Raw genomic sequence first — 14,549 nt, forward strand, 5'->3', positions numbered from 1 at the left:
CCCACTGTGGATGAAGAGCATTTCAAATCTGCTGATTGAAGCACCGAAACTTTTTTTTCATTTTCCGAAGACCCTGCCTCCTGTTGTGACTGAGTTTGTTTGACTTTTAGGAAGCAGATTTTTTTTGTAACAAAAGATTGGAAGTGGCATCCTTTGGAACCTCACTGCTTTTCCAGCTGCTTTGAACTTAACTGTTTTTCTAACTATATTTGAAGCTTAGAAAGAGATGATGATAAATAAGTTGACTGGCCTTTTTGTAGGATTTACCAATGAACAGATGAAAACACTCCTGGATGGATGAATTTGGGGAAGCAAAAGTACAGAAAAAGTTGAAAATTATTATTTTCTTGCGTGGGAGCTTCTTTTTCCGAAATATCCATGTATTAGGAGAAAATAGATGCAGTCAAGGAGCCAGTTAAGAGACAAAAAAAGTGTTGTTTTTACATAGACTCATTTTCTATGTTTTGATTTAGCATCTTATATTCATACTGTTATGTTATGCTAAATATAGTAGCTGATTAATTCAGATGAGCTAAAGAAAGTAGTTTTTGGATTCAGGTACCCAGTTCATGTTCATATAGTAATCTGCTCTTATTACCATAAGTTTATGTTTTTTAAAAGATAAAATTATACTACATTTAAATGGCAGGGTCAGCTTGGACTTTTTTTCTTAAAGCATAATTGTTTTGAATTCATTGTAATATTTTTATAAATTATAATCTCTTGTAGTTGCATAGTACACAGATACCAGACTTGATGTAAGTTTTATGTTTTGATGTATTATTTATAATACTAAATGCTCTATTTTATGTATAAGAAGGTTTTATTCTTTAGGTTAGATGAACAAGTACTTATAGGAATATTATTAAGCTTAGCAAGTTTAATGAAAGTTTATGCAAATATTTTATTAAAGCACTTTTGCAAATCTTCATTGTGTGATTTGTTTTCCTAAATTCATTCGAAAAGCCTTTAGTTTTGCTTTTGAATATTAACATTTTAATTATCCAGAGGGATTTTTTTCTCTTCTGTATGTAATGTCAATAACATATATTATATCCTTTTTGTAATAATATATTTTAGTATGCATGCCTGCTAAGTCACTTCAGTTGTGTCTGACTCTTTGCAACCCTATGGACAGCCAGGCTTGTCTGTCCATGGCATTGTCCAGGCAAGAATACTGGAGTGGATTGCCATTTCCTTCTCCAGGGTATCTTCCCAACTCAGGGATTGAACCTGCATCTCTTTTGTCTCCTGCATTGGCAGGCAGGTTCTTTACCACTAGTGCCACTTGGGAAGCCCTGCATTTTAGTATAGGTTATATTAAATATGTGAGGCTTTTAAATAATTGAATAAAGTAAGCACTCAGTTGTACATACACTAAAGATGGTATCTTTCAAGTTACTGGTTTTGTTACATTAGTGGAAAGAAAAATTATATATATTCATTTAGACAGGTAGAAGAGAAAAGCATTACTTGTCTCAACAAAAAAGAAGGTGAAGAAACAGAGAAAAGCCAGCAGTCCAGACTGTCAGAAGGTGGCCTTTCTTTGCCAATTCTAAGAAAAAATTATCACAAATTGTTGCTTAAACTTCCTGAGGTATAAACTAAACTTTTTTTACTCTTCAAAAGCAATGAAATAAGTGATATTCCTTTGTAAGATGGAAATGGTTAAAATACTATAAAACGTGTTTGTTATTTAAATAATCAGACAGTCTTTCCAAATTCTAGTCTTCACAAACAGAAATTCTGAACCACTCTGTTGAAAAGGTTGCCTGCCCTGGGGAAAACCATACTGAGGGAGAGACAATGGGCATATTTCTTCCTTAGAATCTCAGTGTGGAAAGTAGTCTAAGAGACAATATTCTTTTGTGGTATTACTTATACAGATTCAGGCACCCTGAGATTAAAATCTGACATTTATGACTTGGTAGGTCACTTGCTAATTACCAAGTTGACTCAATTGGTGGTTGGATAGGTAGTCAGTTTTCCCCTCTAGAAATATTCCTTCAGAACCAGGAAAATAGCAACTTAAAAAAAAAAAAAAAAAGCTTTATTTGGTTGCCTTAGTGCCTGGGAACTGACACTTCTCTGAACACCTGAATTTAAGGCCAGAGAACACCCCCACTCTCTCCCACAGCCTTTGACAGGAGCTGTCCTCTCTCTTTGTGACTTGGGATCCTTTTTAGCTTTGTTAATTACCCTAGCACTCTTCCCCACTTTACACTTCTTGAGCTTTACTGGGATTCTGCTGCAGGTGAGCGACAGCAATGGAAGAATACTAAGTATTCTGTGAATGGAATATATGTGAATGGAATGTGATGGAAATCAATAATGTGAATGGAAATCAACAAACATTTTGAGGCAGTAACAATTGCTAGATTGCCATACGTGCATATTTAATGCATGTTAGGGTTAGTAGATTTCTCAGATTCATTGTAATTCATCCACTTGGCATGCAGACTTATTTTTCAGTTTTGTCTACACAGTGAATAAATTTGGCCAGTGGTCCCCTTCCTCTCCAGTTCTGCCCTATATGTGAGCCACATCTTTGAGGATAAGATAGAAATCCTGGAGAAATACTGTTGACTATTTTGGGCAGGGGCATTTAATTCTGAGGAGCCTGAAGAACATAATTGATGATTCTCATAGACATAAGAAATGACTGGATTTGTATTAAAGTTGATTCTAAATGGAATAAATAAATTTGAAAATGTTTTCAAGTCAAGGTTAATATTATTGTTTGAATTGCCAGTAATGTTTTATCTACTAAATTTAGATTTATATGTTGAGGGTAATCTGAGAACTGTAAATTGTCTTATTTTTACAATTTCTATTCACCTTTTATAATGATGAACAAAAAAAGGTAACAACTGTGAATTCTTTTCAGTCATTAAACTTTTAGTGAGCACTTACTTATGCAATAAGAATTAGCTTTCATTTTAATAAGCTTAAATTTAATTGATATCTGAAATACTTATTAAAAATTATACTAGTTAACATTGTAACATTTATATAGTACTTATTTTCTGCTAGGTACTGTTCTAAAAGAGAGAATATGTGTGTATGTGTGTGTGCTCCTGTGATGGCTAGATTTATATTTCTAGCTCAGACTTTTCTCTTGAAATTCAGACATTCATCTCCAAATGTCTTCCCAGATGCCCTACAGGCATCTTTAAAATATTTTTAAAAAATGATAGCAAGAAATAGTTATATATATACCATTTATTATCCTCCAGGAAATGTTCTAAGAACTTGAAATACACACATAAAACCAGAGAATCATTATGATTAGTATTAATATTGTTCACATTTTATAGATGAGGAACTTGAGGCTCAGAAAGGTTAAGTAATTTGCTCCATTTTAATGCTATATGACTAGTAACTGTCAGAGCTAAGATTCCAATGCTGGGTCCTTATCCACTTCTTTATACTACCTCACAATAAGGCAAGTCTTTTAAAATATCCTCCTTTCATTCTAGTCACATACTAAATCTTTTGACTTTATTTCTTTCATTAAAATTTGCCTGACTTGAGTTTAAAAAAAAAGAACTATGAAATATTTTAGCAACAGGTATAAAGGGGAATATAAAAATACCTATGTTTTTCATCTACCAGTTTAAGAAATAATTTATTTTTATTATAGTTTTAGAGAACTTAGCCATATAACTTGTTAATTTTCAATGACACTATAACACACTGTGCCTGCATTTTTACTGATTAAAAATCAATGGTTAATATGATTAACCATAATGATTAATTAATGATTTAATTAAACCAATGCATTTATTATTTCAAGTGTAATTACAATTGTATTTGTAAAGTGTAAGTGTAATTGTATCTTAAGAATATATATCATTGCATTGGAAAGCCCTTTTTTTATGACCTCATAGCTCTGTGCTTCCCGAATGGCTCAGCTGGTAAACAATCCGTCTGCTATGTGGTACACCTGGGTTTGATCCCTGGGTTGGGAAGATCCCCTGGAGAAGGAGATTGCTACCCATTCCAGTATTCTGGCCTGGAGAATCCCATGGACTGTATAGTCCATGGGATTGCAAAGACTCAGACACGACTGAGTGACTTTCACTTGCTCCATACATATCGATGATACTTCTAGTAATTCAAATGCCATCCATATGATATTATTCTGATACAGAACTATATGATAAATAATGAAAGCTTATTTTACTATTATGTGTTAATTTTTTGGTAATACCTTCAGTTGGAACGGGTCAATAAATAATATTCAATATTATGTAGTTTGTTTTTATATAGCAGATGGATATCCCGTAAAGGAATAACAAATTCCCCTTGTCCCTCTGGGGTCTGTCCTTATGGAGCTTACATTCTAGTAAGAGAAGTCAGACAATTAATAAAATAAACATATGTATATACACACATATATACACATACATGAATTGTCAGGTTGTGATCTGTCCTGGGAGAGAATGTTACTATTTTGTATCATATGGCCAGTGAAGGCCTCCCTGACTTGAATGACATGTGAGCAGAAATCTAAAGAAAGTGTGGAAGTAAGCTATGATGTCCACTGGAGGAAGACCATTGTGAGAAAAAGGAAACATCCACAGCAAATGCTTGGCCTGTTCCAGGAATGTCAAAAAGCACAGTGTGGTGGGAGGCATAGAATTGTGAACCCTTGGTAGGACTTTGGCTTTTACACTGAGTGAGCTGGAAAGCTATTAGAGGGTTTCAAGGAGAGTAGTGAACCTGACCTGAAGAGATTTTTAAGGGATAACTCTGGGTAGAAGCAGGGAGACATGTTACATGTTGCAATGAAAGAGCTAGAAATTTCACAGAAATTCTAGCGACAGCCATATAGCTGTGCCTCATAGAGGCTGATATGGAAGATCACTTGATATCCCAAGGTAGTCCTAGAGCCTGATTATTTTTGTCGTGAGTCTCCAACACAGCAGCAGAAATTCATGGTGCCTCTCCCTGATTTGTTCCATTGTGAACATGGACTCTACATGAGTCTGCTTTTTCCCCAACATTAACTACCTGGCCTTCTCTGTATTCCCCATTTTGAATTCTTAATGGGGTGACTCTGGCTCCCGTTTGTTTCTGCTCTGGCACAGGTTTTCATGCCAGGCCACCTCAGCCTACAGGCCTGCTTAAGTGCTGGCCACACCACTGGTCAGGTGACAGTCCCTAATTGACTCCGGTTTGTACTTGTTAAGGGAGGGGAGACACAGTGATATGGTCCAGATTTTTTCCACCCAAGAAAGTGTCTCTGGAGAGTGCTTCCCTAAGAAGGGGATATGAGCTTGTCAAGTACCACCAATACAGGAACTTTATTAAAATAAGAAAGTTTCTATGTGGACGTTTCCTTAAGGTCAAAGATTATGTTTTGTTTGTGCTGTTTATTACGCATTTAGCTTTATTCCTTGTGGCATTGTAGCTCAGTCGGTAAAGGATCTGCCGGCAGTGCAGGAGACCCGGCTTCAATCCCTGGGTTGGGAAGATCCCCTGGAGAAGGAAATGGCAACCCACTCCAGTATCCTTGCCTGGAAAATCTCATGGACAAAGGAGCCTGGTAGGCTGCAGTCCGTGGGGTCGCAAAGAGTCGGATACGACTGAGCTACTAACACACACACACCTGTGGCATTAAAAGTTGAGTGAATGACAAAACGTAACAAACTGCTACCATGAACTGCCTCTAGTGTTCCTGTGTGTATGTGTGGGTTTCAAGAGCAGAGGGAAAAAAAAAAAAAATGAAAGAGCAACAGTGTCCTTAATTTTCCTCTGAGTGTACTATGAATTCTTACCAAAGTCAAGTAAGCCACCCCCGAGCAGTAGCCTTTCCTTAGACTTTTATTTTATTTTATTTTATTTCCTTAGACTTTCCGTTTGACTCTGGACCAAAACTTTTTCTTTTTCCTGATATAAAGACACTCTCAAGCCACCCCTCAAAAAAAAATAAAAAAGTGGTGGTAGTGGGATTTGTGTCTACATCATGTGGTTAAAGTTCTGAAAGTACTGTAGTATTTTTCCCACCCACAACAAACATTAGCATTGCTTTTTTAAAAGGCTTTTAGAAATCCTGCAGGAAATAAACATGTTTAAATGTGTTAACTCAGAGCTTCCAAATTAAAAAAAAAAACAAAAAAACTTTTATTCCTTAGACTTGCAAATAATCATTCTGTAGTATAAACCATACTTTCTATTTCCATCAGATTTAAACCCACCAATAGTTGTAAGATTTTATCTAACCACCCTCTACTTTAAAACCTCTTTCCCAGAAAGCAAAAAATAAATGATCAAAGCAACAGAGCAAACAAGTAATTACTCTTCCTTTTGGACAGAAACAAACAGGAACAATGAAACAACAACAAAATCATAAAAGGAGGAAACCAAGAATAAACCCAGGAAAGAGAGTAATTTGTACAGTGATGAGGAAATTGTATAGAAAACAAAAAATAGCACATGGAAAAATCAACTTGAATGCATCATGTCTTATTTCTTATATAACAGTAAAGGAATCCTTGAAATTCAACAGGAGTCATTTAATATTGTTCTTTTAATAGTTTCCTAAGACTTCCATAACAGTTAGCAAAAACTGGGTGACTTTAAACAACAGAAATGTATTCTCTCACAGTTCAAGTGGCCAGAAGTCTGATATCAAGGTGTTGACAATCAGGTCCCTCCTAAGGCTCTAAGGGAGGATCTTTAGAGATTCTTCAGGTTATGGCACTTTTTGGCTTGTGAAGCAGCATAACTCCAATCTCTGCCTCCTCTGTCACATGGCCTTCTCTACTTCTCTGTTTGTCCTTTCTTTGTCTCTTATAACAATGCATGCTAGGTCACTTCGGTCATGTCTGACTCTTTGTGACCAGGCTCCTCTGTCCATGGGATTCTCCAGGCAAGAATACTGGAGTGGGTTGCCATGCCCTCCTCCAGGGGATTTTCCTGACCCAGGGATTAAATCTACATTTCTTATGTCTCCTGAATTGGCAAGCAAGTTCTTTACCAATAAAACCACCTGGGAAGCCCTCTTGTAAGAATAATGCTTTAAAAAAAAAAAGAATACTTGATATTCACTAGTTTGTTGGATGTTTTAGATTTCACACATAAGTGGTATCATGTAGTGTCTTTCTCTGCCTGACTTACTTTATTTAGCATAATGTGCTCCAAACTCATGGATAGAAATAACAAACTAGTGCTTACCAGTGGGTGGTGGCGAAAAGGGAAATAACTACTGGGTATAAGATACTGTATAACAAGGAGGACTATAAATGGAAAGTAACCTTTACAGTTGTATAAAAAATTTTAAATACAAAAAAATTATAATGGAAAAAAGACTTGGTGGTTAAATGTAAAAAAATGAATTAACCATTAAATATAATCATAATTTCAGTAGGGGGTGTAAAAACAATGGAAATAAAAATAATAATGATTTATGCATGGAGATAAATTACTGTACCTCGAAATAAAAGAAAATAGCTAATTTAATTATCAGCTTTTGAAATGTATCTAAAAAATCAATAAGAAGTATTGGGTTGGCCAAAAAAGAAAAAAAATACTCTAATTAGACTTAGAATATAGTTTCCTTTAAAATATTGGAGGAAGTAGTCTCTAAGTCTCTGTTATATAACTATTTTCCAAAGCTTCTATTCTTTAGAATCTGGACATTTGGCCTCTCGTTACTGATTTGCTTCTGTACCACAGTTTCAACTGATTTCCTTGTGTTCAGCCCATAGTGAAATAATATTTAAGCACCCATACACACTAATAGTTTTGCTAAACATTCTCAAAGTACAGTCATTTCAGAAAATTAAACAGAATCCTGTCCATTTCAGTCAATCCCTTTTATAAGCCATCATTAACTGGCCATATCCCAAATCACTACCTTACTATAAATTCCTTTAACATTTATTTTGTACTGTATAAATTCACCTGTACCTGCTTATGCTCCATAATAGTTTCATGCATGTATGCTTGCTTTTCTCAGTTAGATTTTAGACTCCTCTGGGGAAGGGAACCTCTTGCCCTCTTATTTGTTTCACGATGGCAGGCACGGTGTAATTTATATACAATAATGTGTGATTTGATGTAGATATTGACCCATCATGAATAACAGCCAATGCTTCTCCAGCAGTGAGAGTGAGTTTGCATTAATCTGGCTCTATTTTGTGGCCATGCATTTTTCGATGTAATCAGAGAAAAAGAATGAAGCTAACTTCCTCCTCACAGGAGTGAAACCTGTTGGTTCGATTTGAAGCATATTCACATATTCATCAGTTATAGATAAAATACCAGGCTTCCCTGGTGGCTCTGAGGGTAAAGTATCTGCCTACAATGTGGGAGACCTGGATTCAATCCTTGGGTCGCGGAAGATCCCCTGCAGGAGGAAATGACAACCCACTCCAGTACTTTTGCCTGGGAAAATCCCATAGACTGAGAAGCCTGGTAGGGCACAGTCCATGGAGTCACAAAGAGTCGGACACAACTGAGCGACTTCACTTCATAGATTAAATAGCTTGCTTTCTACAGTGGTCTTCTTATGGTTGCATGGTGAGTTAATGAAATTGAATGTATATGTTAGGTAGTTAGAATAGGAAAAAGGAGTCCAAAATGGTGGTGGCAAGACAAAGAAAGGAAAAAGCCTGTGAAGATGGAAAAAAAGAAAATCCGAGGACGAGAGTGAGAACCTCAGGTGAAACAAACAGCCCTCCTGGCTAGCCCAATTTACATAGGGTAGGCTCAGGGGAGGAGACAAAACATATAAAAAGACGAGCCAAGATTGAGCCCCTCTGTTTTTTTCGGTTAAAGGAAAGATATAAGCATCTGAATGCAGAGTTCCAAAGAATAGCAAGAAGAGATAAGAAAGCCTTCCTCAGCGATCAGTGCAAAGAAATAGAGGAAAACAATAGAATGGGAAAGACTAGAGATCTCTTCAAGAAAATTAGAGATACCAAGAGAACATTTCATGCAAAGATGGGCTCAATAAAGGACAGAAATGGTATGGACCTAACAGAAGCAGAAGATATTAAGAAGAGGTGGCAAGAATACACAGAAGAACTGTACAAAAAAGATCTTCATGACCAAGATAATCACCATGGTATGATCACTCACCTAAAGCCAGACATTCTGGAATGTGAAGTGAAGTGAGCCTTAGAAAGCATCACTACGAACAAAGCTAGTGGAGGTGATGGAATTCCAGTTGAGCTATTTCAAATCCTGAAAGATGATGCTGTGAAAGTGCTGCACTCAATATGCCAGAAAATTTGGAAACCTCAGCAGTGGCCACAGGACTGGAAAAGGTCAGTTTTCATTCCAATCCCAAAGAAAGGCAGTGCCAAAGAATACTCAAACTACCGCACAATTGCGCTCATCTCACATGCTAGTAAAGTAATGCTCAAAATTCTCCAAGCCAGGCTTCAGCAATACATAAACTGTGAACTTCCTGATGTTCAAGCTGGTTTAAGAAAAGGCAGAGGAACCAGAGATCAAATTGCCAACATCTGCTGGATCATGAAAAAAGCAAGAGCGTTCCAGAAAAACATCTATTTCTGCTTTATTGACTATGCCAAAGCCTTTGACTGTGTGGATCACAATAAACTGTGGAAAATTCTGAAAGAGATGGGAATACCAGACCACCTGACCTGCCTCTTGAGAAATCTATATGCAGGTCAGGAAGCAACACTTAGCACTGGACATGGAATAGCAGACTGGTTCCAAATAGGAAAAGGAGTTCGTCAAGACTGTATATTGTCACCCTGCTTATTTAACTTACATGCAGAGTACATCATGAGAAACGCTGGGCTGGAAGAAGCACAGGCTGGAATCAAGATTGCCGGGAGAAATATCAATAACCTCAGATATGCAGATGACACCACCCTTACGGCAGAAAGTGAAGAGGAACTAAAAAGCCTCTTGATGAAAGTGTAAGAGGAGAGTGAAAAAGTTGGCTTAAAGCTCAACATTCAGAAAACGAAGATCATGGCATCTGTTCCCAGCACTTCATGGGAAATAGATGGGGAAACAGTGGAAACAGTGTCAGACTTTATTTTTCTGGGCTCCAAAATCACTGCAGATGGTGACTGCAGCCATGAAATTAAAAGACGCTTACTCCTTGGAAGCAAAGTTATGACCAACCTAGATAATATATTCAAAAGCAGAGACATTACTTTGCCAACAAAAGTACGTCTAGTCAAGGCTATGGTTTTTCCTGTGGTCATGTATGGATGTGAGAGTTGGACTGTGAAGAAGGCTGAGCGCCAAAGATTTGATGCATTTGAACTGTGATTTGGAGAAGATTCTTGAGAGTCCCTTGAACTGCAAGGAGATCCAACTAGTCCATTCTGAAGGAGATCAGCCCTGGGATTTCTTTGGAAGGAATGATGCTAAAGCTGAAACTTCAGTACTTTGGCCACCTCATGCGAAGAGTTGACTTATTGGAAAAGACTCTGATGCTGGGAGGGATTGGGGGCAGGAGGAGAAGGGGACGACAGAGGGTGAGATGGCTGGATGGCATCACTGACTCGATGGACGTGAGTCTGAGTGAACTCCGGGAGTTGGTGATGGACAGGGAGGCCTGCATGCTGCGATTCATGGGGTCACAAAGAGTCGGACACGACTGAGTGACTGAACTAACTAACTAACCCTCATGCCTAGAGGATGTACTATGCTTTGCTTGCCAAATAAAACTGAGTTATAACACTGGTCTGCTGCTTCAAATCTTTACCGTAGCATGACAGAACCGAGGAAATTACACACTCCTCTGACATTTACAACTCTGTTTAACACCCTAAAAGTCCATGAGTTTTGACTATAAATAAATCCCAATCTGCTATCACAAATCGAATTAGAATTTGCATGTACCGTGGTCTGTTTTTTAGAATGAGAACTGTGTTGTTACTTACAGATTTTTGTTCATATTCCTTTACTAAATTTTATGAAAGGAAGCTGTGTCTGCTGAGAAATAACCAATGAGTTTCAACAATTTTGTTCCCAACCGACCCATTACAGGATGTATAGGTATTTGGTAATACATTTTATGAAGATCCAGAGAAATGTGTAGCAATAAATCATTGTTACTAAGCTTTCTCAACATATGACAAAAACAATAATATTGGTTTGCAGAATAGTATGAGAATTGTGGTTGTGTAGAATTCTTTCAGAGTTGTTGCTGAAATTGCCTTATAGATTGAAGGGTATATTATCCCACTGAGAAACTTTTTTTTTTTTTTTTTTGCTTGATATCTTAGTTAATCCCCCAAACTCATGGCATAGTGTGTATATTTACCCTTTATGTGATGATGGCTTCCTCAGCCAGTTTTCAAGCAGGTGAAAACACATAAAATATCTCTTACAGTTTATGTATGTGTAGTTATTTGTGTTACCTCTGGCACATTTGTTTTTTCTTGATACTTTCTAAGTTCCTTTTAGATTTAAACATTTTTGTCTAGCACATTAATATGCATTTTAACATAATCATCACAATGAAAATAGCTGTTAACAGTAATACAAATTAGGAATAGAAAGTACTTTCTGAATTATGAATGTTAATAACTATTTAAACAGCCTATTTTAAATGTATTAAAAGCTTGGCAAAGCAGCTGACACTACTTAGAAAGTTAATATAACATTAGATGCAGATCAATACCTTCAGAACATTTTGCATTGGACTACCTATGAAAAACAGAATAATGAGGGCAATTTTTTAGGTGCAGAAATGTGAATAGGACTTAAAATTGTGAGCACACCTCATAAGGCACCATTATATGCAGCATCGCAAAATCAAGGTTGTTATTTAAATTTGTTCGCTTTAACTTTCAAATGCATAAATTGTTTTAGAGGACCATACTACATTTTTACATACACTAGAAAATAGTAAATTCAGAATAGTTAAGTCAAATTTTATACTTTCTTTTAAAATCTTGGTCAACAGTTTGTATTCGTGGCAACCATATTGGCTCATTTAGCTATGTTGGTCCCATAAATATTCAGTGATATTGAACTTTTTAAATATAATATTAGCTTGAAAACAGAATTTTAGTTTAAGGCAGATTCAGTATTATATCTCATTACAGAACCAAAGTAGATCTATGTGTTCTATATTATTTTCAAAAAGAAAAAACATAGGAACAGCAAATACTGACTCAAGTTCTGAAGTATTGTTTTAGTAAGAAGTTATAGACATTAAAGTAGAATAAATGATGACTCCTATGTTGGCATTATTATATGACATAGGAAGTTTCACCAAGGCAGTACATTTTCTCGTTTAAATGCTGTGTTTTTTTAATTTGACAACCAATCTGTATATATAACAATTGTCTAAAGGTATATAAAATAAAGCAGTAGAGTCTAGGCACAATAATTAAATGGATTTCTTAATAGAAGGTGAGCTTCCGTTTAAAAATACTTTATATGCATTTTATTGTATTTTCTATATATTCAACATTTGCCTTGGGAAGAGAAAGCTTCTAAATATGTGTCATTTGAAATATTATTATTTTGGTTTATATGAATTAATTTAAGTAAAGGTCTTGGGCACACATTAGAGTTTTATACACTTATCATTATGGGACTCTTACTAAAGCAATTGCAGCTCTCAATAATAGATGCAGATATCCCACTAAGATGTGGAAGCTCCAAGTAAACCTGATAGTTTTTAAAATGCTTAGGACAATGCCAGGTAGTGATTTGAGTATAAAATGGTTCCAGTCTACCCTGTAGCCAAGGGGGGAAGATGGCAGAATATTAATAGATATAATTGTTATCTGATGAATGATAGTGCATTTATTTTTTTCAGGGAAGGACGTTCTTTCTAATTCTTCTTTTTTATTTTTTTTCATTCTTTCTAATTCTAAGCTGAGAGAATTTTATTTTGTGTTTCTCTGGATGAGGGGTATTGAACAACACAGTAGAACTGAGTCTTTGATAGTTTCCATAAAGTATAGAGGATTGCAAATGTCCATTTCCTCCGTTGAGTTTAAAAAAAATAAGATAAAGTCATGGTATTTTTACAAAAACCCAGAGTAATAATACTGGTGTACAGCTTCCCCATAATCTAAGCTGCTACCAAGATGTACTTGAGAAATGTCCCCGAGGCTCTCCCTCTGGAATATCTATCATCTCTGCTGGACTTTTGATAGGAGCTGGATAGCTGACAATTCATGATTAAGACACCAGCTAGCACCTGGAGTGCAGGTATTCTGTGCAGTCAATTGAAAGAAAATCCTTGTGCAATAGATAACAGTGTTTGCTCTATGACCTTGGCTGTTCGAGTGGTGTCAGATAATGGACAGCTCATTTGGGGAGATTTCCCACCTGGTCAACACAGCTATAGGTGTGTGGCCTCTCACATCAGGCAGTTTAAACCTGAAAATCTTCTATCGAGATGGAATCCATGAAAGGAGAACATAGAAGGGAGTATAACACTGTAGTGCACTTTGGAAATCTAAATCAGCTTCAAGTGAGATGGCTAGCTTAGTAGTTTGCCATATGAATATGAATCTCAAACCTTTCTAAGTACCGAATCAATGCACTCATATTTGTTAGGTCTGTTTTGCAGCACCCAGCATTACTGAAAATATGCAGATTGGGTCTAATTCTGTTTTGGAGAATGAGGCCTGAGTACTGAGTATTGCTCTGAAAGTGAAAGTGAGGTCGCTCAGTCTTGTCCAATTCTTTGCGACCCCATGGACTGTAGCCTGCCAGGCTCCTCTATCCATGGGATTCTCAGGCAAGAATATTGGAGTGGGTTGCCGTTTCCTTCTCTAGGTTTTCATATATGTGTGTGAAAGTAGCTCAGTCATGTCTGACCCTTTGTGACCCCGTGGACTGTAGTCCATGGAATTCTGCAGGCCAGGATACTGGAGTAGGTAGCCATTCTCTTCTCCAGGGGAACTTTCCAACCCAGGGATCAAATCCACATTGCACGTGGATTCTAAGGGTACCATAGCATCCTTAATACCAGCTTCCAAGAGAGTTTCCTGGAGATTGTTTCTTAAATTTTTGTATTTAATATTCATTCATCAAAAAATATTGAAGACTAAGTGCTAGAGTGTTAAATGGATTTCAAAAAATTGAGTTATCATAAATTTCCATATGTGAATTAGCATTTGTTCAAGAATAAGAATACCCTGAAATGACTCCAACACTGAAACTACATTAAGCATTTTTCTTTGATAAAGAAAATGTTAAAGAGTTTTTTATAGTGTTGTTGAGGGGAGCATTATAAGCATCAATTAAAATGGCAAAATATTTTAAATGTAAATGGTATGGGATATTGCCCTGGGGATATCCTCTGACTTTATGACATGTTTTGTACCTTGAAAAAAAAAACTTCTGTCAGTTTATTTTGTCGTATACTTTCTCCCAGAAATAGGATGCAGGTATGCTACACTGAGCTATGTGAGCTTTTCATTAATTTTGGTTTCCGTTATTATTTTGTATTGTTTATAAATTATAATTATAATACTGATTTTACAGGTTGAAATCATGTGTCTTAATTTGCTCCTGACAATAGTTTGGTGCAAATATTCACCTTCATGCATTTCTCAAGTCTTTCAAATAATCTTGGAAAA

The 14,549-nt window shown here is 36.3% G+C and overlaps 1 protein-coding gene across 1 annotated transcript in view; it reads left to right on the plus strand.

Annotated features, from left to right (window-relative positions):
• The window catches only part of RPA4 (replication protein A4), a 34,477-nt gene that overhangs the window by 2,649 nt on the left and 17,279 nt on the right, over positions 1-14,549 (plus strand). Inside the window, 1 exon segment of the mRNA XM_010821615.4 lies at positions 1-14,549. This exon segment is cut by the window's right edge and continues 17,279 nt beyond it. Within this exon segment, the coding sequence (XP_010819917.1) occupies positions 1-39 (39 nt within the window). The 3' untranslated portion in view covers positions 40-14,549.

Source organism: Bos taurus, chromosome X (assembly GCF_002263795.3).
Source record: "Bos taurus isolate L1 Dominette 01449 registration number 42190680 breed Hereford chromosome X, ARS-UCD2.0, whole genome shotgun sequence".
Taxonomy (NCBI): Eukaryota; Metazoa; Chordata; class Mammalia; order Artiodactyla; family Bovidae; genus Bos; species Bos taurus.